Source organism: Manis javanica, chromosome 10, assembly GCF_040802235.1.
Source record: "Manis javanica isolate MJ-LG chromosome 10, MJ_LKY, whole genome shotgun sequence".
Lineage (NCBI taxonomy): Eukaryota > Metazoa > Chordata > Mammalia > Pholidota > Manidae > Manis > Manis javanica.
Window position 1 is genome coordinate 41413145 of NC_133165.1, and position 22372 is coordinate 41435516.

At 37.2% G+C, this 22372-nt stretch overlaps 1 protein-coding gene across 5 annotated transcripts in view; it reads right to left on the minus strand.

Annotated features, from left to right (window-relative positions):
- Window positions 1-295: 295 nt before the first annotated feature.
- Window positions 296-22372, minus strand: part of LOC108394392 (S-adenosyl-L-methionine-dependent tRNA 4-demethylwyosine synthase TYW1) — a 343841-nt gene continuing 321764 nt past the window's right edge. For all 5 annotated transcript variants that reach the window (XM_037002495.2, XM_073215219.1, XM_073215218.1 and 2 more), the window contains one exon: window positions 296-1504. In XM_037002495.2, coding sequence (XP_036858390.1) covers window positions 1289-1504 — 216 coding nt within the window. In that variant the 3' untranslated portion in view covers window positions 296-1288. The remainder of the gene's footprint in view (window positions 1505-22372) is intronic.

The following is a 22372-nucleotide window of genomic DNA, read 5'->3' on the forward strand; positions in this document are numbered from 1 at the left end:
TTGAGCTTGAAGATGTGCTGGGTTCAAAAAAGAACATATGACTTCTGTGGTATTTGTTACCATTCCATGTCACAACAGAGAGCAGTATTTTGACTCTGTCACTTAGAAATAAATCCAGTGCCCAGTTTTCAACTAAGTGATTAGGTAGGTTACATTATCTATGAATTTTACTTCAGCAGAGAATAGAGGTGTTACAAAATAGTTGATAGATATATAAAGAGAAGGTGGGTCTGATAGGGCTTAGAACCATGAGACTAGATGCATCTTTAAAATAAATGCTCAAAAGAAAACTCCATCTTTATAAAAGATTTATTATCAATCATTATTTGTGATGTTACCATCAATTTTAATTATTTACCACCAAATATTATTATTAATTAATTAGGATAAAGGAATTTAAAAAATAACTATGATACTTTAAGAACACTATTGAGTATTTAATAATGTTTTCAATTACCAAAAAAATAACAAACTTTAAAGAACAGATTGCATTAAGTAACTCAGGCTACAAGAGTGAAAAAAGGTGGTAACCTTTTCTGTATGGTGATGGGGCTTAAACTCTGACTTTTTAAAATGAAAGCAAATTGTTCTCAGGTTCAAAGTCTGTGAGATTAACTACTCAGTGACATCACAGGGTACTTTCTCTTACAGAACAGAGGTTTTACTCTAATCCAGCCCATATATTTCCTTCTATGGTAGTCTTTATGAGAACAGAATGAGATCTAGTATGTTTAGATCCAATTCAATTTCATAAAGCATCAGTACTAAGCAAAACTTTAAAGTAACCTATGCAGTATTTAAAATAATTGAGAATTATGACAAATAACTTTCAGACGGTGTTATCATAAGATTCACAAAAAAGGGATGGTGACCTCAGAGAGAGCAGATACACTTACCTCAGAGAAGTACAATCCAAAGGCCACAGGGGGAAGTGAATCAGACATTCATTCCTTACAGCACTCTCATGAATAGCATTCTAGGGAGTCTTACTAATTGTAATTCAAATTGTTGGTTAAATTTTGATAATGGCTATGTACTTTCCCCAAAACAATTTTCCTCTCAGAATTAAAATCAGGAAAGGAACTGAGTTATGGAAAGAAATGCTGAGGGTGAGTCCCAGACAACTCAAAGTGTGGATGCTGTTTCCCAACCCACATGCCAGCTTTGTAGTCTCCTCTGTATGAAATATAACTTGGATAATTTGTCCTTGGAAAAATCACAGTGCACTCTGAGAACCTTCTAGGGCCATTAGTTTTTGTCCTTCAATGTCCTACACATAATTTCAACATCAAGAAATATCCTTTGATTTGTTTTTTCTCTGATATCTTGTGTCCTTGGGATCAAAGCCTCTTTCATTGGCACCAAATAATGCCCAGTGAGGAGTTTTGGCCATATAATCCTTTGCACTGAAAGTTTTTGATCCACTACTGTCTTCATATTCTTGGATGAGCTCCTGGAAGCGGTCATAATCGATCCATGTCCACCATTCGCTATCAATCTTAAACTAGAAAGAAAAAAATGTAATCAGGACAGAAGTAAAAACACCCAGAAAAAAAAAAAATCAAGTAAGTATAAAAAATGGGCCCAATCTTTCCTCCTTATCATGTTAAAGAAAATCCTTTCATGCTCCAGATGAGAGCAGAATGTACTATAGTCAATGGAGAGTTTCTTTTTCCTTAGGGCTGCTGCCATTCTGGACCTGGAAGACCCAGCTGTGGAATAAAGAACACCATGTAATTGAGGGTCAAGTTTATCTTCAGTAGTATCACTGAAAGAAGTTCATCAAATTTTTTGGCATCATCATGTTGTTAATGGACAAGCCAATTCTAATTCCTGTTGTTGCCACTTTTTATCTGGTATGAATTTTCATGGTTATGTTAACAGCATCTAGCTTTCATTAATAAACTTTGCTTGAGTTATTAGTGAGGACTTAATCAATGACTTCTAATTCTGAAATGATAACTACATGACTCAAACTAGCGTTTTTAGCCTAACATGGATATAGTATCATTAGTGGAAAGTCTTGTTAAGAATTTTAATAAAGGGAATAATCCAATTTGTACTATTTTTAAGAAAACTGCTTTCAAATGCCACTGTAGAATAATGACCAGGAACGAAGAAAACAGAAAGTTAGTTGAAATAAGCTGAAAAGGCTCTGAAGGAATTACTAATTGAACTGTGACAGCTTTTAATTTAAAGCATCTATTTGGCATTCATTTGTGTAAATGTATAATATATTGATACTTATAAACAGACAAATCTTTGTTATCCCAACATCTTTTAAAAAACCTTGATTATAAACCAAATTAAGTAACAATTTCACATTCTAGCTGAGAGAACGCTGAAAACATATAGGTTTCTGGATTTAGAATATTAAAATATGATGAATTTCAATGACATCTGATTTTTACCTAACAGCTAAGAGCTTTCTAGGGGGATAAAAATGCCAAATAAATGGAAAAATTTAGTCTACCTATGAATCATGAGAAATTTTATTCTAATAAGACCATTCTCTGAAATGGTGACCCAAGGCCTCTATGAAGTCTACAGCCCAAGATATAAAATCCCCATCTCCCCAATATTTTCCCTCCCAAGACCTACTGCCCTCAGATGTCCTCCACTACTGTGAAGGCACTCTCATCCTTGGCTGCCGAGCCTTAACTACAGAGTGAAGGCGCCTCCTTCCCTGGGCCCTCACATCTGAAGGTCCGCCAGGCCCACTGGTTCTTCCTCTGCAGCATTGCTACAGCCAGTCCCTGACACCACCCTAGGGCAGGCCCTCACTTCTGGGACTTGTAAGTCTTCCCACTGATTGATCCTCTCTTTCCAGTTCTGGCTGCTTCCAGCTTTTGCAGGCTGCCTGAGATCACTATCCCCACAACAGGACAGAGCCCCATTATCTAGAACATATAGTCTAAATATCAACTTTCCATCCGGAGGCTCTTTGTGAGCTACACCCACCCCATGGAACTCCCATGCTGTTCCCTCTGACTGATTAACACCTATTTATGCCTCAGGGTCCTTCATAAATGTCCTCTGCTCTGGGAAGTCTTTACAAATCTCCTTAGACTATCACAGTTCCCTGGACCTCCATGTACCCTGAACTTGCCCAACAACCAATTAAGACTGCTTCTGTAGCTCCCTCCCCTAGCCCGTCCACCCCACCAAGACTGGTGGCTTTGTTAATGCACTGGACTTACTATAATTTATACTGTCACTTAAGACAAATAAGGACCTCACCTCTTCCTCCTTACCTCTTAACAAATCTGGAAGGCCACAGAATGAAAAAAAAAATCTCCCCCATTCTACTAACATCTTGAGAGATAGGATGGAATTTTGTTGGTCTTGGTTCCATCAGAATAGAGTAGACTGTTCTCACAGTGTATTCATGATAGAAGGCACAATATTCACACGTACCTGGAAGTGGGGTGACTTCACAACTAGTGTAGGAGTAAACATACCATTAATGTGCATGATCGTCCAACGAGGCCCATAATGACGTATACCTTTTATTCCTTCCTCCTTTTAGCATTTACGGAGTGTCCACTCTGAGTATGGCCCAGTCACAAACATTTTAAAAGTAACTATAATATGACATGGTGTGTGCAGCGAGTGAGATTATGCATAGGCACTTTGGGAGTGCAGAGAGAGATGTGCTAAATCACTCCCACCCCGCCATGAGTTCGGCCCTCCTAGAACAGTCCTCTTGGGTGGTCCCTGCTGCTTTGCCAGCCCAGTAAAACAGAAAAGCATATTCTTCTCTTCTCTATGTCTTTCCCTTTTGGGGTTTATATTTCCGGGTCTCTTTTTGGGTTTAGAAGTCTGATCCCTCAGGGCTCACACTCCTGGGTCTTCCTTTTCCCTCAAACCCTAATAATAACCATTTGCCATGGGACTAAAGATAAGTTCAGGCTGGAGCAACAGACTTACAAACCTTAAGTCTTTAAAAATAGCCTTAAAAATCTTTTCTTGAAACAACCTATAGTAAGAAGTACATTTCATATCTCAATCTAGTACACATACACATACACACACACACTCCTTCTCTGGAAACATAACTTTCAGAAAAATACAGGCAATGTATTTCATTTAAAAAATTGTTCACTGGAACCCACTAATTTGGTTTCCTAAATCCTAATGCAGTTTGAAGATCTGGTCTCTACTGACTACAAAAACCTCTAACCTGCCTTAAAATGAAAGAAATTAGTTACACAGATATGACAATTGTAAGCTAAAATCTGACAACTGGAAACTCTAACTGCCAATGTAGATGTCTAAGAAAACAAACTATAAGACCAAGCAGCTGTAACACAAGGTAAGTGTGTCAGTTGCTTGGGCCACCATAAAATACTGGAGACTGAATGGCTTGAACAACAGAAATTAATTTCTCCGCAGTTCTGAAGGCTGGAAGTCTAAGATGAAGCTTCTGGCAGATGGCCATCTTTCACCATGGATGCACATGGCCCTTTCTCAGTGTTTGTGGAAGGTTTAGGAGAACAGGTACTCTGGTATCTCTTTTTCCAAGAATATCAATCCTATCAGATCAGGGCACCACCCCTATGATCTCATTTAGCCTCAATTACTTGCTTAGAGGCCCAGTCTGGAGGGTTAGCCTGGAAGGCTAGGACTCCCAACACATAAATTGTGAAGGGACATACACATTCAGTCTATTACCAGCAGGTTACTCTTAAATTAATGCTGAGTCTTCAGACCCCTACAACAAAACTGAATCTATACATGCCCCCTCTCAAGACAATCTGAGAATAATCAATCATACTGAATAACAACTGACAGCTCAGAAAAAGTCAAACTGTTTCATGCAAAATGCAGAAGCTAAAGGCCAAAATTCAGTATGACTGACACAAAAATAATCTTAAAGAGAGAGCTGCATAAACACAGGAATGAAACCCCAAATCACAGAATCTGAGGTTAAGCATGCTGAGACATGAGGTCACCCTGCTTCAAGAATTCCTTAAATACAACAGAAAGGGAAAAGGCAAATCTATGCAGAATTACAGATAAACTCAAAAGGTCATAGGTGATCTCAAAAACATGCCACAAGCAGCCCTGACTAAATAAATCCAGGCTGCTAAAGATCTGTGTCCTTGTCAACCACATGAGCCACTTCTAGGGCTCCTATTGTCTAGATCAAGCAAACGCTGTACAAAAGGTATTATTCTTTTTTTTAAGGTATGATTGATATACACTCTCATGAAGGTTTCACATGAAAAAACAATATGGTTATTACATTTACCCATATTATCAAGTCCCCACCCATACCCCAATGCAGACACTGTCCATCAGTGCAGTAAGATGCCACAGAGTTACGGTGTCTTCTCTGTGCAACACTGTTTTCCCAGTGATCCCCCACACCATGTGTACTAAACATAATACCCTTCAATCCCCTTGTCCCTCCCTCCCCATCCACCCTCCCACACCCATCCCCTTTGGTAACCACTAGTTCATACTTGGGAGTCTCTGAGTCCGCAGCTATTTTGATGCTTCAGTTTGCTTCATTGTACAAATGAGGGAAATCATTTGGCATTTGTCTTTCTCCACCTGGCTTATTTCACTGAGCATAATGTCCTCCAGCTCTATTCCATGTTGTTGCAAATGGTAAGATTTGTTTATTTCTTATGGTTGAATAGTATTTCATTGTGTATATGTACCACTTCTTCTTTATCCATTCATCTACTGATGGACACTTAGGTTGCTTCCATATCTTGGCTATTGTAAAAAGTGCTGCGATAAACTTAGGGGTGCATATGTCTTTCTGAATCTGAGAAGTTGTATTCTTTGGGTAAATTCCAAGGAGTGGGATTTCGGGTTCAAATGGTATTTCTATTTTCAGTTTTTTGAGGAACCTCCACAATGGTTGAACTAGCTTACATTCCCACCAGCAGTGTAGGAGGGTTCCCCTCTCTCCGCATCGTCATCAGCATTAGTTGTTCTTAGTCTTTTCGATGCTGGCCATCCTTAATGGTGTGAGGTGATATCTCATTGTGGTTTTAATTTGCATTTCCCTGATGATTAGTGATGTGGAGCATCTTTTTATGTGTCTGTTGGCCATCTGAATTTCTTCTTTGGAGAACTGTCTCTTCATATCCTCTGATCATTTGTTAATTGGGGATTTGCTTTTTGGGTGTTGAGGCATGTAAGTGCTTTATATATTTTGGATGTTAACCCCTTGTCAGATATGTCATTTACAAATATATTCCCTCATACTGTAGGATGCCTTTTTGTTCTGTTGATGGTGTCCTTTGCCGTACAGAAACTTTTTAGTTTGATGTGATCCCATGAGTTCATTTTTGCTTTTGTTTCCCTTGTTCGAGCAGATGAGATGCATTCAGGAAGAATTTGCTCATGCTTATATTCAGGAGATGTTTGCCTATGTTGTCTTCTAAGAGTTTTATGGTTTCATGACTTACATTCAAGTCTTTAATCCATTTCGAGTATACTTCTGTGTATGGGGTTAAACAATAATCCAGTTTTATTCTCTTGCATGTAGCTGTCCAGTTTTGCCAACACCAGCTGTTGAAGAGGCTGTCATTTCCCCATTGTATATCCACGGTTCCTTTATTGTATATTAATTGACCAGATATGGCTGGGTTTATACCAGGGCTTTCTAGTCTGTTCCATTGGTCTATGGGTCTGTTCTTGTGCCAGTACCAAATTGTCTTGATTACTGATTACTGGGGCTTTGTAGTAGAGCTTGAAGGTGGGGAGCATGATGCCCCCAGCTTTATTCTTCCTTCTCAAAATTGCTTTGGCTACACGAGGTGTTTTGTAGTTTCATATGAATTTGAGAATGATTTTCTCCAGTTCATTGAAGAATGCTGTTGGTGTTTTGATAGGAATTGCATTGAATCCATAGATTGCTTTAGGCAGGATGGCCATTTTGACAGTATTAGTTCTTCCTATCCATGAGCATGAGATGAGTTTCCACTTGTTAGTGTCCTCTTTAATTTCTCTTAAGAGTGTCTTGTAGTTTTCAGGGTATAGGTCTTTCACTTCCTTGGTTGGGTTTATTTCTAGGTATTTTATTCTTTTTGATGCAACTGTGAATGGAATTATTTCCCTGATTTCTCTGTCTGCTAATTATTTCTTAGTGTATTGGAATGCCACAGATTTCTGTGTATTAATTTTGTACTCTGCAACTTTGCTGAATTCAGATATTAGATCTAATAGTTTTGGAGTGGTGTCTTTAGGGTTTTTTATGTACAACACCATGTCATCTGCAAACAGGGACAATTTAACTTCTTCCTTGCCAATCTGGATGCATTTTGTCTCTTTGTGTTGTCTGATTGCCGTGGCTAGGACCTCCAGTACTACGTTGAATATAAGTGGGGAAAGTGGGCATCCTTGTCTTGTTCCCAATCTTAGAGGAAAAGCTTTCAGATTCTCTGTTATTTATGATGTTGCTGTGGGTTTGTCATATATGGCCTTTATTATGTTGAGGTACTTGCCCTCTATACACATTTTGTTAAGTGATTCTATCATGAATGGACATTGAATTTTGTTGAATGCTTTTTCAGCATTTATGGAGATGATCATGTGGTTTTTGTCCTTCTTTTTGTTTATGTGGTGGATGATGTTGATGGATTTTCGAATGTTGTACCATCCTTGCACCCCTAGAATAAATCCTACTTGATCATGATGGATGATCTTTTTGATGTATTTTTGAATTCGGTTTGCTAATATTTTGTTGAGTATTTTTGCATCTATGTCCATCAGGGCTATTGGTCTCTAATTTTCTTTTTTGTGATGTCTTTGTCTGGTTTTGGTATTAGAGTGATGCTGGCCTCATAGAATGAGTTTAGAAGTATTCCCTCTTCTATTCTTTGGAAAACTTTAAGGAGGATGGGTATTAGGTCTTCACTAAATGCCTGATAAAATTCAGCGGTGAAGCCATCCAGTCCAGGGGTTTTGTTCTTAGGTAGTTTTTTGATTACCAGTTCAATTTCGTTGCTGGTAATTGGTCTGTTCAGATTTTCTGTTTCTTCCATGGTCAGCCTTGGAAGGTTGCAGTTTTCTAGAAAGTTGCCCATTTCTTCTAGGTTATCCAGTAAGTTAGCATATAATTTTTCATAGTATTCTCTAATAATTCTTTGTATTTCTGTGGTGTCTGTAGTGATTTTTTCCTTTCTTATTTCTGATTCTGTTTATGTGTGTAGACTCTCTTCTTTTCTTGATAAGTCTGGCTAGGGGTTTATCTATTTTGTTTATTTTCTCCAAGAACCAGTTCTTGCTTTCATTGATTCTTTCTATTGTTTATTCTTCTCAATTTTATTTATTTCTGCTCTAATCTTAATTATGTCCCCCCTTCTACTGACTTTGGGTCTCATTTGTTGTTCTTTTTCTAGTTTCATTAACTGTGAGTTTAGACTGCTTAGATAGGATTGTTCTTCTTTCTTGAGGTAGGCCTGTATTGCAATATACTTTCCTCTTAGCACAGCCTTGGCTGCATCCCACAGTATTTGCAGTGTTGAATTATTGTTGTCATTTATCTCCATATATTGCTTAATCTCTGCTTTTATTTGGTCATTGGTCCATTGGTTATTTAGGAGCATGTTGTGATGCTTCCATGTGTTTGTGGGATTTTTCATTTTCTTTACATAATTTATTTCTAGTTTCATAATTTTGTGGTCTGAGAAACTGGTTGGTACAATTTCAATCTTTCTGAATTTAGTGAGGCTCTTTTTGTGGCCCAGTATATGATCTATTCTTGAAAATGATCCATGTGCACTTGAGAAGAATGTGTATTCTCCTGAGTTTGGGTGTAGAGTTTTGTAGATGTCTGTTAGGTCCATCTGTTCTAATGTGTTGTTCAGTGCCTCTGTCTTCTTACTTATTTTCTCTCTGGTTGATCTGTCCTTCAGAGTGAGTGGAGTGTTAAAGTCTCCCAGAATGAATGCATTACATTCTATTTCCCCTTTTAGTTCATTTAGTATTTGTTTCACCTATGTAGGTGCTCCTGTGTTGGGAGCATAGATATTTATAATGGTTATATCTTCTTGTTGGATTGACCCCTTTAGCATTATGTAATGTCCTTCTTTGTCTCTTGTGACTTTCTTTGCTTTGAAGTCTATTTTGTCTGATACAAGTACTGCAACTCCTGATTTTTTCTATTAGTTGCATGAAATATCTTTTTCCATTCCTTCACTTTTAGTCTGTGTATGTCTTTGGGTTTAAAGTGAGTCTCTTGTAGGCAGCATATAGATGGGTCTTGCTTTTTATCCATTCAGTGACTCTATGTCTTTTGATTGGTGTATTCAGTCCATTCACACTCAGGGTTATTATCAATAGGTATGTACTTTTTGCCATTGTAGACTTTAGATTCGTGGTTATGAAAGATTCAAGGTTAACTTCCTTACTATATAAGAACTTAACTCACTTAATATGCTATTACAAACACAATCTAAGGGGGTTTTTCTCTTTTCTCCTTTTCCTTCCTCCTTCATTCTTTATATGATACCTAACATCATATTCTGTACTATTTGTCTATCTCTTGATTGATTTTTGGGATAGTTAATTCAATTTTGCATTTGCTTAGTAATTAGCTGTTCTACTTTCTTAATGTGGTTTTATTACCTCTGGTGACAGCTATTAAACCTTAGGAACATCTCCATCTATAGCAGTCCCTCCAAAATACACTGTAGAGATGGTTTGTGGGAGGTATATTCTCTCAGTTTTTGCTTATCTGGAAATTTTTAAATCTCTCCTTCAAATTTAAATGATAATCTTGCCGCATAAAGTAATCTTGGTTCCAGGCCCTTCTGCTTCATTGCATTAAATACATCATGCCACTCTCTTCTGGCCTGTAAGGTTTCACTGAGAAATATGATGTTAGCCTGATGGGCTTTCCTTTATATGTGATCTTATTTCTCTCTCTGGCTGCTTTTAACAGTCTGTCTTTATCCTTGATCTTTGCAATTTTAATTACTTACTATATGTCTTGGTGTTGTCTTCCTTGCTTCCCTTGTGTTGGGAGATCTGTGCATCTCCATGGTCTGAGAAACTATCTCCTTCCCCAGATTGTGGAAGTTTTCAGCAATTACCTCCTCAAAGACACTTTCTATCCCTTTTTCTCTTTCTTCCTCTGGTACCCCTATAATGCAAATATTGTTCCATTTGGATTGGTCACACAGTTCTCTCAATATTCTTTCATTCTTAGAGATCCTTTTTTCTCTCTGTGCCTCAGCTTCTTTGTATTCCTCTTCTCTAGTTTCTATTTCATGTATAGTCTCCTCCACCATATCCAACCTGCTTTTAATTCCCTCCCTTGTGCTCCTCAATGATTGGATCTCTGACCAGAAATCATTCCTGAGTTCTTGAATATCTTCAAGTACCTCCATTGGCATGTTGATGATTTTTATTTTGAATTCCCTTTCAGGAAGAGTCATGAGGTCCATGTCATCTTTCTCAGGGTTTATATTAATTTTACTCTGGACCAGGTTCCTTCGGTGTTTCATATTTGTATATGGTGCCCTGTAGTGTCCAGAAGCTGTAGTCTCTGGAGCTGCTCAGTCCCTGAAACAATGTTGGGGGCTGCAGGGGAGTGGGATTGGTGCCTGGGGGGAGGAAAGAGCTGTTTCTGCTTCCCGGCTGCTATGCCTGTCTCCACTGCCTGAAGCAGTTGGCCGAGCATACAGGTATAAGGTTTTGTCCCAGAGCAGCCGGATATGGATCCCTGCTTTCCACAAGTGGCTGGAATCTCAGTCTCTCCAGGAATTCTGCCTGTCTTATCTTTCCAATCCCGTAATTACGAGTATCATGAAAGCACCATGAAATGTAGGTTTGTGTTCCCAGGGCAGATCTCCAGAGTTAGGTATTCAGAAGTCCCAGGCCTCCACTCCCTCCCTGTTCAGTTTCTCTTCTTCCTGCCAGTGAGCTGGGGTGGAGGAAGGTCTTGGGTACCGCCAGGCCACAGCTTTCGTACCTTACCCTGTTCTGTAAGGTCTGCTTTTTTTCCCCAGGTGTATGCGGTCTGGCGCAGTCCTCTTTCCTGTTGCTCTCTCAGGATTACTTGTATTAATTATATTTTCATATTATATACAGTTGTAGGAGGAAGCCTCTGTCTCACCTCTCACACCACCATCTTTAATCCTCTCATCAAAAAGGTGTTATTCTTATTACTTGTTATTTCACATAGGGAAAATTTCATTAATCAGAATAATGACAAATATGTTATTATTTTAAATGATACAAAGATCCTACTAAAGATGGTGGATTAAACACATCCATATACTCCGATGACTTCCTCCTCTTCCATAATATAAAGTAAAGTGATAATAAGCAAATAGAGAACATAAAATTAGCAGCAGCAGTATTAAGTAGCTAATTTAGATATGAAGACAAATACAAAAAGAATCATTTAGGAAAGCTGAAAATGATTTTTGCTTGAGAGAGAGAAAGAGGCATATCTTTAAGGAAGAATACAAGGAACTGCTGAATTTTTTTTTCAACTTTGACTTTTTGAACTCTATGTAGAATTTTGATAGAACAAAAAAGTAAAGTTTAAAACAATGACCAATCCATCCAAGTAAAGAAAGAGTGTATTATTAACAACATAGGGTGGAGGAAAGGAGATGAGCATGACAATGGTAGTAACAAATATTTATGATGTGTCCAACTGTGTTTGCTTCTCCAGCTTTAAAATCCACTTTACAAATATGTGTGGTTGGAATCCCATCTTTCAAATGAGGGTAAAAGTCAAAGAAAGCTAAGTAACAAATGTTTCAAATGTCCTACCCACGTTTCAAGAGCCAAGATTCAAATTCAAGGGTGTTCACAGAGAAGACAAGTAGTGATTTTACAGCATCTTACTATGCTGATGGACAGTGACTGTGAAGAGGTATGTGGGGTGGACTTGGTGAAGGGGGGAGCCTAGTAAACATAATGTCTTTCATGTAATTGTAGATTAATGATAAGACAAAAAAAAATTCAAGGGTGTTCAAGAGCTCGTGGTCATTACATTATTCCACACTGTCAGCAGTCAAACTGGAAAAATGACAAATAATAACCATTACATCATCAAGTATTTCAGCATGCAAAGAGAAACTTTTTTACCCTGGACTTATGTGTATTTCTAAGTTAACTTCCTTTGTTTGATACAAAAGTTATAGAAAATGATCTTTATATTCCAAATTCTTAGAGTACTTCCACCTTCCTCAGCATGAAGTCTAAACAGTAAGCATACTGAGGAGAAGTGTGCTATTAACTACTACTCTGCCCAGGAATAGCACAATGGAGACTCTCTCCTCCGAGGCAAATGCTGAGGAACCAAAAGTTTAAATGCAGACCTCAAAAGTCAAAGTCCAAAAATGCTAAGTAACACATGTGGTGACAATTCCTATCCTCCATAAGTGGAAGAGCCAAGATAAAAATCTGAGGGTGTTCAAGAATCCATGGCATTGCCCACAACACTATTGCATGCTGTTAGCTGGCAAACTGGAAAAATGACAGAAATAAGAACCATCATGTCCTTCAAGTATTTCACAGTGAAATATTTTTTTACTGGATCTGATTTACATAGTTTCATCCCTTCTGGCAAAATTATAATTAAAACATAAAACTGACATAATGAAAGTCTTCCTGTTACCTTAACTGTTCCCTAGTAATATAGGCAAGCATTCTCCTTCTTTTTTTATAAATGAATAACTGACTTCCCATTAGTTTCACTGTGTCTTCTATATTGACCAGTCTATATGGAAGATCCATAGCTACTTCAAATTCAAAATGTCACAAACAAAAATTCTTAGCATTTGGCCTTCCCAATCACTTGCCCCAACTATGTGTTGATCAAGTTATTCTGCTTTTAAATTATAAATACAGTAGCTATACTGTATTTATACTGTATCAAAAAGTTCTAATAACACAAAGGCATTAATTTCTATACATCCAAGAGATAAAATCAGGAGGAAATGCTGCATATGAACTGAAAAGAACAAATCAAGAGCTATTTATTAACACCACTGGAGGTATTTTGTACAAGTATTCCTCCTTGTGATACTACAGTATTCTTTACTGAAAAAATCAAATGAGCAGCACTTTTAGGAAAAAGCCTTTAAGACTACAGGCAAAGCACTTGCCTAGATGTTTTATGTATGTTACTTTATTTAGCTATCATAACAACCCTGTAAAGAGTTACCCCTGTTTTGCAAACAAGAAAAATGAGAAATGGTGAGGCTGGGATTTGTAAACATATATACTAGTACAAAGTTCAGGAGTCCCCAAAACCACTCTCACTTTTGCCACCAATCCAAATTTAGGGGTCCCCAAACACCACCTTCAGTTTTGATAATTTACTAGAAGCATACACAGAATTCACTGGAAGCTGTTAAATCTCACAGTGCGGTTATTACAGCACAATACTGTTAATGGATCAGAGAGGCACTGGCAGGCCTTCTCGTAACTCAGATGTACGTGTTAATTAGGAAGGAGTAGAGGAAATCCCAGGGTACTTCGAGGAAGAAGTGATTTTGGAATACCAAAAAAAAAAAGTGCTACAATAGTTAAGTTTTAATTTCTCAGATTTCTGAATTTTGTTCTTACCTACAGTAGTTACAAATGCACTGTTTGTTCTTTGGGTAAGAGGAGGCAAAGCTCACATGAATTTTAAAGTACACCTGATTGCCTACAGTGGAGTGCCAAGAATGTTTGCTACCTTTTTCTGAATTTATTGATAATAAGTGGAATTCGCATGGCAACAGGTGCCTGATAAACCATTTTGAGAGGCAAAAGTACAACAATGCAACTGAATTCCAGATATATCTTAGTGTAATTAAATTTTTTTAAATCTGGAATCTCAATTTTAATCTCCAATTTTGTTGGAGTAGAGCTAAGTCTTCTCAGCACTGTCAGAAAAATAACAATTTTCTCTGACATTTCTCTGAAAGGAATTACTGGGAGCGATCAGGCCTCTGATAAGGTTAAGTTCCACATGTACTACAGAAGAAAAATATTTAGTCAGTAGGTTTTATGAAGAGAATACTACACAAAACCTAAATGAAGACACACAATTTCCTTTTTATCCAAGGGGAAGGGCATAGGGAGGTGAGAGCTCTTCCTTCCTTGCCTTTATAGGTTGTGAATTTATGTCCAAGAGGGAGGCCTCTGTGATAAGTGCTTAATTACCTATAAGAGCTCACATTTGGCAAAAACTTTGTCTCAGAGTTAATGATCATGGAGGAGATCAAGGAGACTGCTTCTTGGTGAGCTGGTATGGGGAATCTGCACCCTGTTTCAGTGGACACTTCTCTTTCCCTGTCTTGTCTGACTGCTTTGTAGCATTTAAGAGACAGTGACAATTGGGATTCAATTCTAACTGTACCCTATTTGTCCCTGGACAATACTGTATACTCTCTTAATCCGTTTTCTCCTTTGGAATGTAGGGGAAAACAGTATTTATGATTTATAATATTTTTGTAAAGATTAAATGAATTAGGGTTATCAAGGTGAACTTAGTAAATGTTACTGATTGTTGAGTATCAGGAGACACCAAAACTAAGGAATGATAACAGACATTTCATTGGTGGTGAAAAATGCTAGAAAATAACAATAAGATTATACTCAAAGGTAACAGAATAATATGTTCAAAATACTAGCAGGAAATATCTCAGCTTAAGAGTTTTCTACCCTGATATGTATCAGGCAACAGCACAAAAGTGAAGTAAAGGTGTTTCAGGCAGAAAAATCACTAAATTTACCGCTCACTTCAGCAAGAAACTGTACCCAGCCAAAACAACTACAGTGCAAGAAGCAAAGGGGAACCAAGAGAGTGGGATTTATATGGATCCATCAGAACAAGCATTAATTTTAGAAAAGAGTACTGGGAAGTCCTTGTGCTGGTACTGAACAAGGATAGCAATGTCAATTAACTTCAGAATTAAACCAAGTGTAAATTTTAAAGACACAGGAGTACAGGATCTGGGAAGATGATGAGTAAGCATCAGGAATACTTCTCCCCACCCAGACAAAAATTATACTAGCAAAGACCTGAATGTGAGTCATGAAACCATAAAACTCTCAGAAGAAAATGTAGGCAAAAATCTCTTGAATGTAAGTAAGAACGATTTTTTCCTGGACACATCCCCTTGAGCAAGGGAAACAAAATAAAAAATGAACAAATGGGACTACATCAAATTAAATCTGTATAGGAAAGGACACCATCAGCAGAACAAAAAGGCTTCTTATAGTATGGGAGAATATATTTGTAAATGACTCATCTGATAAGGGCTTAACATCCAAAATATATAAAGAACTTATATGCCTCAAAACCCAAAAAACAAATAACCTATTTAAAAAATCGGAGGACTTGAACACTTCTCCAAAGAAGAAATACAAATGGCCAACAGGCTTATAAAAAGATGCTCCATATCATTAATCATCAGGGAAATGCAAATTAAAACCACAATGAGGTAACACCTCACATCAGTTAGAATGGCCACTATCCAAAAGACAAGAAAGAAGAAAAGCTGGTAAGGATGCAGAGAAAATTCCCACTACACTGTTATGTGGGAATGCAAATTGGTGCAACTGCTGTGGAAAGCAATATGGAAGTTCCTCAAAAACCTAAAAATAGAAATATCATTTGACCCAGCAATTCCACTCCTAGAAATTTAACTGAGGAAAACAAAACCCCTGATTCAAAAAGACATATGCACCCATATGTTTACTGCCACACTATTTGCAATAGTCAAGCTATGGAAGCAACCTAAGTAGCCATCAATAGATGAATGGATAAAAATGTGGTACATATACACTATGGAATATTATTCAGCCATAAAAGAAAAGAAATCCTGACATTTGCAACAACATAGATGGATCTAGAGGGTATTATGTTCAATGAAATAAGCCAGGCAGAGAAAGACAAATACCATATGACTTCACTTACTTGTGGAATATAAAAAACAAAGCAAAACAGAAGGAACAAAACAGCAGAAGATTCATAGACACTGAGAAGTGACTAGTGGTTACTAAGGGAGTGGGGTTGGTGTAGGTGCAGAGGGGCAGGAAGAGGAGAATAAAAGGCACAATAATTTGCAATCACAATATAAGTTGATCACAGAGACTGTTGAAACGCTGTGATTTACATGTGAAACCAACATAAGATTGTATGTTAATGATGCTTTAATTTTAAAAAAATGTATGAAATATCTTCACTGAAGGAGAGGGAGAGGAAAAGGTGCTGACCTAAATAATTTGGAAATGAGTAGAGCCTGTAAGGCCAAAGGCAAAAGAAACTACACAAATGCTCTGTATTCTAGGGTTAAAACTTATGATACTGCTATACATACAAACTGGAATTGAGCAAGCAAGTAAATAGATGACTGATAATAGGAGCTAAGTTTCTCACTGTTGAATAGGAATTTACAAATAAGCAAGGAGAGGAGACTAGAATGACTCAAGTGGTAATGGATTAGAGTTTGAGACATCAGTATGTTTAGTTTAATATAGGTACAAATGCTTACATATAGAAATACTTACAGACATGTGTATATACAAAGGCTACACACAAAAATATTTTTGCTCTGCCATCCGAGAGGACCTAAGAGAAAGGACACTCCAGTACCAATAAGCACACCTTCATCCAGATCCTGGTTTCTAACACCATTCTCTAATAACAGGAGCCAGGACTACTGAGAGAAATGGCTGATTCTAGAACTAGGGCAGGAAATATATAAGATGAGCCTGGAGCATCTTGCCATGTCAGAAAATAAGGGAATGCTCAAAAGAAACAAAAACAAATGCCTCCCTTACCCCCCACATTGATGATGTGTGTCAAGAAGCATGGGAACCAAAACAAAGAGCTCCTAGTGGTCAAAGCTAGAACAGTTTAAGCAACAAAAGAGATAAAGTAGAATTGGATTATAACCCAAAGTATAAAATAAATATCCATGACTACATACTGACATAAAATTATTGAATAATTTTAATGAATGGGAAGAAGAGAGAAATCTGTACAAAAGAATTCCAAATAATTTATGCAGGTATTCTCCCTCAGGATGTGGAGCATAACTCTCACTCCTTGGATATGGGCTGCACATAGTACCTTATAGAAAGGGAGAGGGAAAGGGTAATTTTACAGTGGGAAACCTGACAAACACTATTTCAGCTTATTGGTGAAGGTCAACGATAGTCATACATCATGTTGACAGTATGCATACTTGAAATGATATGATGAAAACGGCACTTTACCTCTGTGAACTTCCTCCTAAAAACCTGTAACTCAAGTCTTATGAGAAAAACATGGGACAAATTTCAATACTGGTGCCTCTTACAAAATACCTCATGAGTACTCCTCAAAGCTGTCTAGTTCATCAAAAATAAGGAAAGTCTGAGAAACTGCCATTGCTAAGAGGAGCCTAAAAAGATATGACAACTTAGCATGATGTGTTATTCTGAATGAGATCCTAGAACAGAAAAAATACATTAGGTAAAATCTAAGGAAATCTAACTGTGAACATTAATAATAATGCATTGATATTGGATCATTAAAAAGATGTTAACAATGAGGCAAATCCAGGGCATACAGCAACTCTACTGTCTTCTCAATTTTTCTGTAAATCCCAAACTGTACTAAAATGTCTATTTTTTAAAGTAAGGAGTTAAATTTTAAAACAATGCTTTGTGGATTCTGCAAGCCATACATATAACCTACTGCTTGGTTCCCAGTGACAGAAATCTACTATAATAGGGTATTATCGATATGTACAGGTGACTTCACTGTTGAACTAAAATTATCAAAGTGTAATGGATTCATCATGGTCTTACTAGTTTGCAGACTGAAAGGACCAATGTTACATTTAAGCTGCTAGGCTGGAAACCCACAAGCAGAAGGTTAACCATATCTCCTTATCCCAGCCACCCCCTCCAAGACACAAACAGGTCCACCCTCCTCTTGTGGACTGTCACCTGCAGGCAACTGTAGTCATCTTTTTGTCTCATGAGCTGAACCCCTTGGAACTAAAATAGACTGACTTATTTAGTTTAATGTGAGTCTATTCTTTCCTTTGTTCAAAGTCAGAGAAACGCACTGAACTTTCTATTCCATGTACTCTCCCATCCACTAAAGAACCTAGCTCATATCAATATCACAAACTCTTTACTTAGTCTAATTTATAAAACTGTCTATAGAGATATTAAAAAATAATCATACATTTAAAAAATATTCCACTATAGTAATTAAGAAATGTTTTGCATGTGATGTAGCATACAGCAATGACAAGATCACTGCATGTGACCATAGAGTATTCTAGGTACAGATAGGGTAATAAAGATTATAATGGATTCTCTGGAGGCTATTTCATGATGTAAAAATCTTACAAATTTAATGCAGGATCTTTAAAGGTCATCAAAATGTAAATATTCAACCAATGCTTGGGATTGCGCCAGAATTTTTTTTTTTTTAAGATATGCCTTACATTCTGAGCTATACAGTGTCCTGGATCAAAGAAAATTTTTAATTTTTAAAATGGGTAAAGAAAGAAATGTCACAGCTGGGGAATTTTCAATGCTGTATTTTATGGCAATGTTCTTATTTCTGGTAGCCAACTTTCCCAGAATCAGAAAAGTACATAGTACACAGGAGATACTTAACATGCATGGTTGGGCATCAGTTTCCTGCTGCAGAAAAACAGGGAGGAATGGTGAATGGGAAAACAACTAGGGGGTCACTGATGACCTATATAATAGCAAACTCAGTATAATAAATATTTATTGAATAAATTAATGAGTGAACAAGTGATAAGGAAGAAGGTAAGCAGGTACCAAAATCGGAGTGAAGATGGAACAGTTTCTCTGATTTCAGAAGGCAAGACAATGAAAAGGAATATACATGAAGATGAGAAGACTGTTCATTCACTAAACAAACATTGAGACTCTGGTATGTACCAGGTACTCTAGGAAGTGCTGGGAACACAGTCCTTGTGGTTCCAGGTACCCACAGCTTCTTAGAGGAGGCAGTCTTATATATGTGCACAGAAATCTGAGAGAAGTCCCCAAGAAGATTTTTTTTACAGGTTTACAGAGCAGAAATTCACCAGGTGAACTGGGGTGGGGTAATGAGGGTATTTCTGGAAGAGGTATCTTGGGCAAATGCACAGAGGAAAGAAGCGACATGACAGTGTCTTATGAAGGCCCAGGGAGTGGGCATGAAATTTGGCTGAGATGGACTTCACTGTGAAAGCCATTACAAATCAAATAAAATGTTTAGGTTTTTCTCTTGCATGCTCTGTGAGATGTCATATGATTCAAAAACATAGCAGAGAAACAATAAGCCTGGAATTGGCAGCATAAACAATGAGGCTATTAAGTAGTTGATATCCACTCTCAGTTATTTATGTACTAAATGATCTATTTTGTAGATTTACCTAGTCTTTAGGTTTTGTTTTTATCTTTTCCCATTTCTTTCTTTTGTTTGTCATTTGGTTGTATCTCTGCTTTTAATACCCTTAAAAAGGCTTTCATTTGTAAATTGCTAGCCTGCTTATTAAGTGGGATCTGATGGGCTCTGATTAGGATTAGTAAAGATGTTTTCATGTAAATTTGAGGAAAACTTGTTTAGTTAATACTGCAGAGACAGCCTTGCAGCCATACTGGGGGACACTTTTAACTTAAGTTTTTAAAAAATGAGTTTATGTGGGAGTAATATAACAGGGCCAAGTGAACTAGCATTACTGTTCACTGGGGTGATATTAAACCAAAAACTATAAATGTCAAAACTATATAGTCATAAGACCTCTGGTTCTGGGCAAGACAGAGTAAATGTACTACTACTTATTTCTCCCACTAAGTACAGCTAAAATCCCTAGATATTATATATAAAACAAATACAAGAAGACTCTGAAAGGCAGGTATAAGAAGGTGGATTGCACGGGTGCTCAGGACCTGAGAAAACAATACAGTGGTGCACTGGGCTTTAAACTGTGTCTCATGAAGCCTGGACTGGGTGCTAGCATCTAGAAGCCTGGTTGAAATCTGCAATCTAGAAACAGCAGTGGGTGCAAACAATAAAAAAAACAACATAAAAGCCTCAAGTAAAGCCTGCTCTCCCTAGCCAAAGGACCAGAAATAGGATAACCAGGCAAGACAGAAAAGTTTTCGACAATACTACTGTAGGCCATGAGAAAACTGGCCTCATTCTCATCCCAGTCAGTAAATACCTTATGGAGATACCAGACTTCCACATTTACCCAGCTGTACTGGAGTGTCAAGAAGACTGCTAAAACAGAAGATTTAAATAAGATCCAGTCTTATAATGAGGCACCCTTGTCCTCCACTGCTAAGGAGGTATCAGGGAAGGTGGACTGGAGAATACTGCCACACCAACCCCCTTTCTGTGGGAGACCCTGTAAGAAGCATGGAGGTCTTCACCTCTGTATAGCAGTAGGGGGCTCTCCACATCCACAACAGAGAATGGTGTCAGAGGAAGCTTAGGAGGGGGCCAGGATTTCACTGCTGCCCAGAGGCAATGAGGCACCTGCTTCCATCCTACAATGTCAATGGGGAGCAGTAAGGAGGTGGTCCTCCCTTCCTGGTCAGAGTGGTATCAGAGGAGGCTGAGGGAAGAGCCTGAACTTCCACTCCCAACATAGCAATAATGAGGCACCCTTCTCCCAGTAGATCAATGTAGGCTGAGTAGGGAACTAGATTTCTCTATTTACCTGGCAGTGATAAAGTGACACCCTTCCATATCCCATCCCCATTGATGGAGGGTCAAGAAGACTGCTAAAACAGAAGATTTAAATAAGATCCAGTCTTATAACTTAATATCCAACATGTTCAGGATAAAAACGAAAATCATTTGTCATACTAAGAAACAGAAAACTCTCAACTTAAATAAAAAGAGATAATCAAATGATACCAACATCAAGTTTGATATATATGTTGGAATTATCTGAGAGAATTTTAAATCAACCATCATAAATATGCTTCAATAAGCATTATAAACATTGAAACAAGTTAAAAACAAAGTTAAGCAGAAGAAAGAAGAATCAAATGGAAATTTTAGATTTCAAAAATATAATAACCAAACTAATAAAATTCAATGACTGTGCTTAACAGAATGGGAAAACAGAAGAAAGAATCAGTGAACTTTAAGGTCTCAACAAAAGAAAGTGGCGAAACAAAGCGTCAGAAACCTGTAGGATCATAACTAAAGATCTAACATTTGTATCATCAGAGCCCCAAAAAGAGAACAGAAAGAGAATGGGACTGAAAAAATATTTGAAGAGACAAGGGTTAAAAATTTCCAAAATTTGTAGGATTCAAGAAGGTGAGTATATCCCAAATAGGACAAACCCAAAAATATCCAAGTCAAACACATTGTATACAAACTTCGAAAACTAAAGATCTGAGAAGAAATCTAAAAAAGGCAGTGAGAGGAATGATAAGATTTTTCATTAGATACCAGAGAAGGCCAGAAAGAAGTCTTGAAAGGAAAGAACCATTGGTTCAGAAATCTTCAGCAAAAATATCTTTCAAGACTGAAGAAGAAACTCATACATTTCCAGATAGGTGAAAAACCTAAGACAACTGGTTGCATCATACCAGCTTTAATAGAATTGCTAAAGGAAGTCCTTCAGATAGCTGGAGAAAAAAACAAAGGAAACGTGGGACATGAGGAAGGAAAAAAGAATAATGGAAAAGTAAAAATATGGCAAAATCAATTTTCTTCTCTTCTTGAGTTTTCTAAATTATATTTGATGGTTGAAGCAAAAATTGTAACATTATCTGAAATAATTTTCAATATATGTGCAGGAAACATTTAAGACATTATAAAGGGAGGGTAAGAGACATTAAGAGAGAGGTTTCTACATTTCAGTCAAACTAGTGAAATGTTAATAACAGTAGACTTGTCCTTTGTATGTATAATCTAATATCTAGAGCAACTACTAAAAAGTCTATATAAAGATATAAACTCAACAACACTACATATAAACTCAATTGGAACATTAACATAGGTTGGCAGAGTACACTAAAAAAGCATGACCCAATTATATGTTGTTTCTGAGAAACTCACTTCAAATATGTGATAAAGGTAGGCTGAAATGAAAAGGACAGAAAAAAATGTACCATGCAAACATCAATCAAAAGAAAGCAGAATGACTATATTATTGTCAGATAAAGTAGACTCCAAAGCAAAGAAAATTTCTAGGAACAGAGAGATTATGTAATGAAAAAGGTCAAATCCACCAAGAAGATATAGAAATCCTGAATGTGTATGCACCAAACAACATAGTTGCAAAATATATGAAGCAAAAACTGACAGAACTGAAAGGAGACAGAAAACCACAATTACAAGTTGGAAACTTTTAACACTTCTCACTCAACAACTGATAAAATTATACAGATAATCAGCAAGGATACA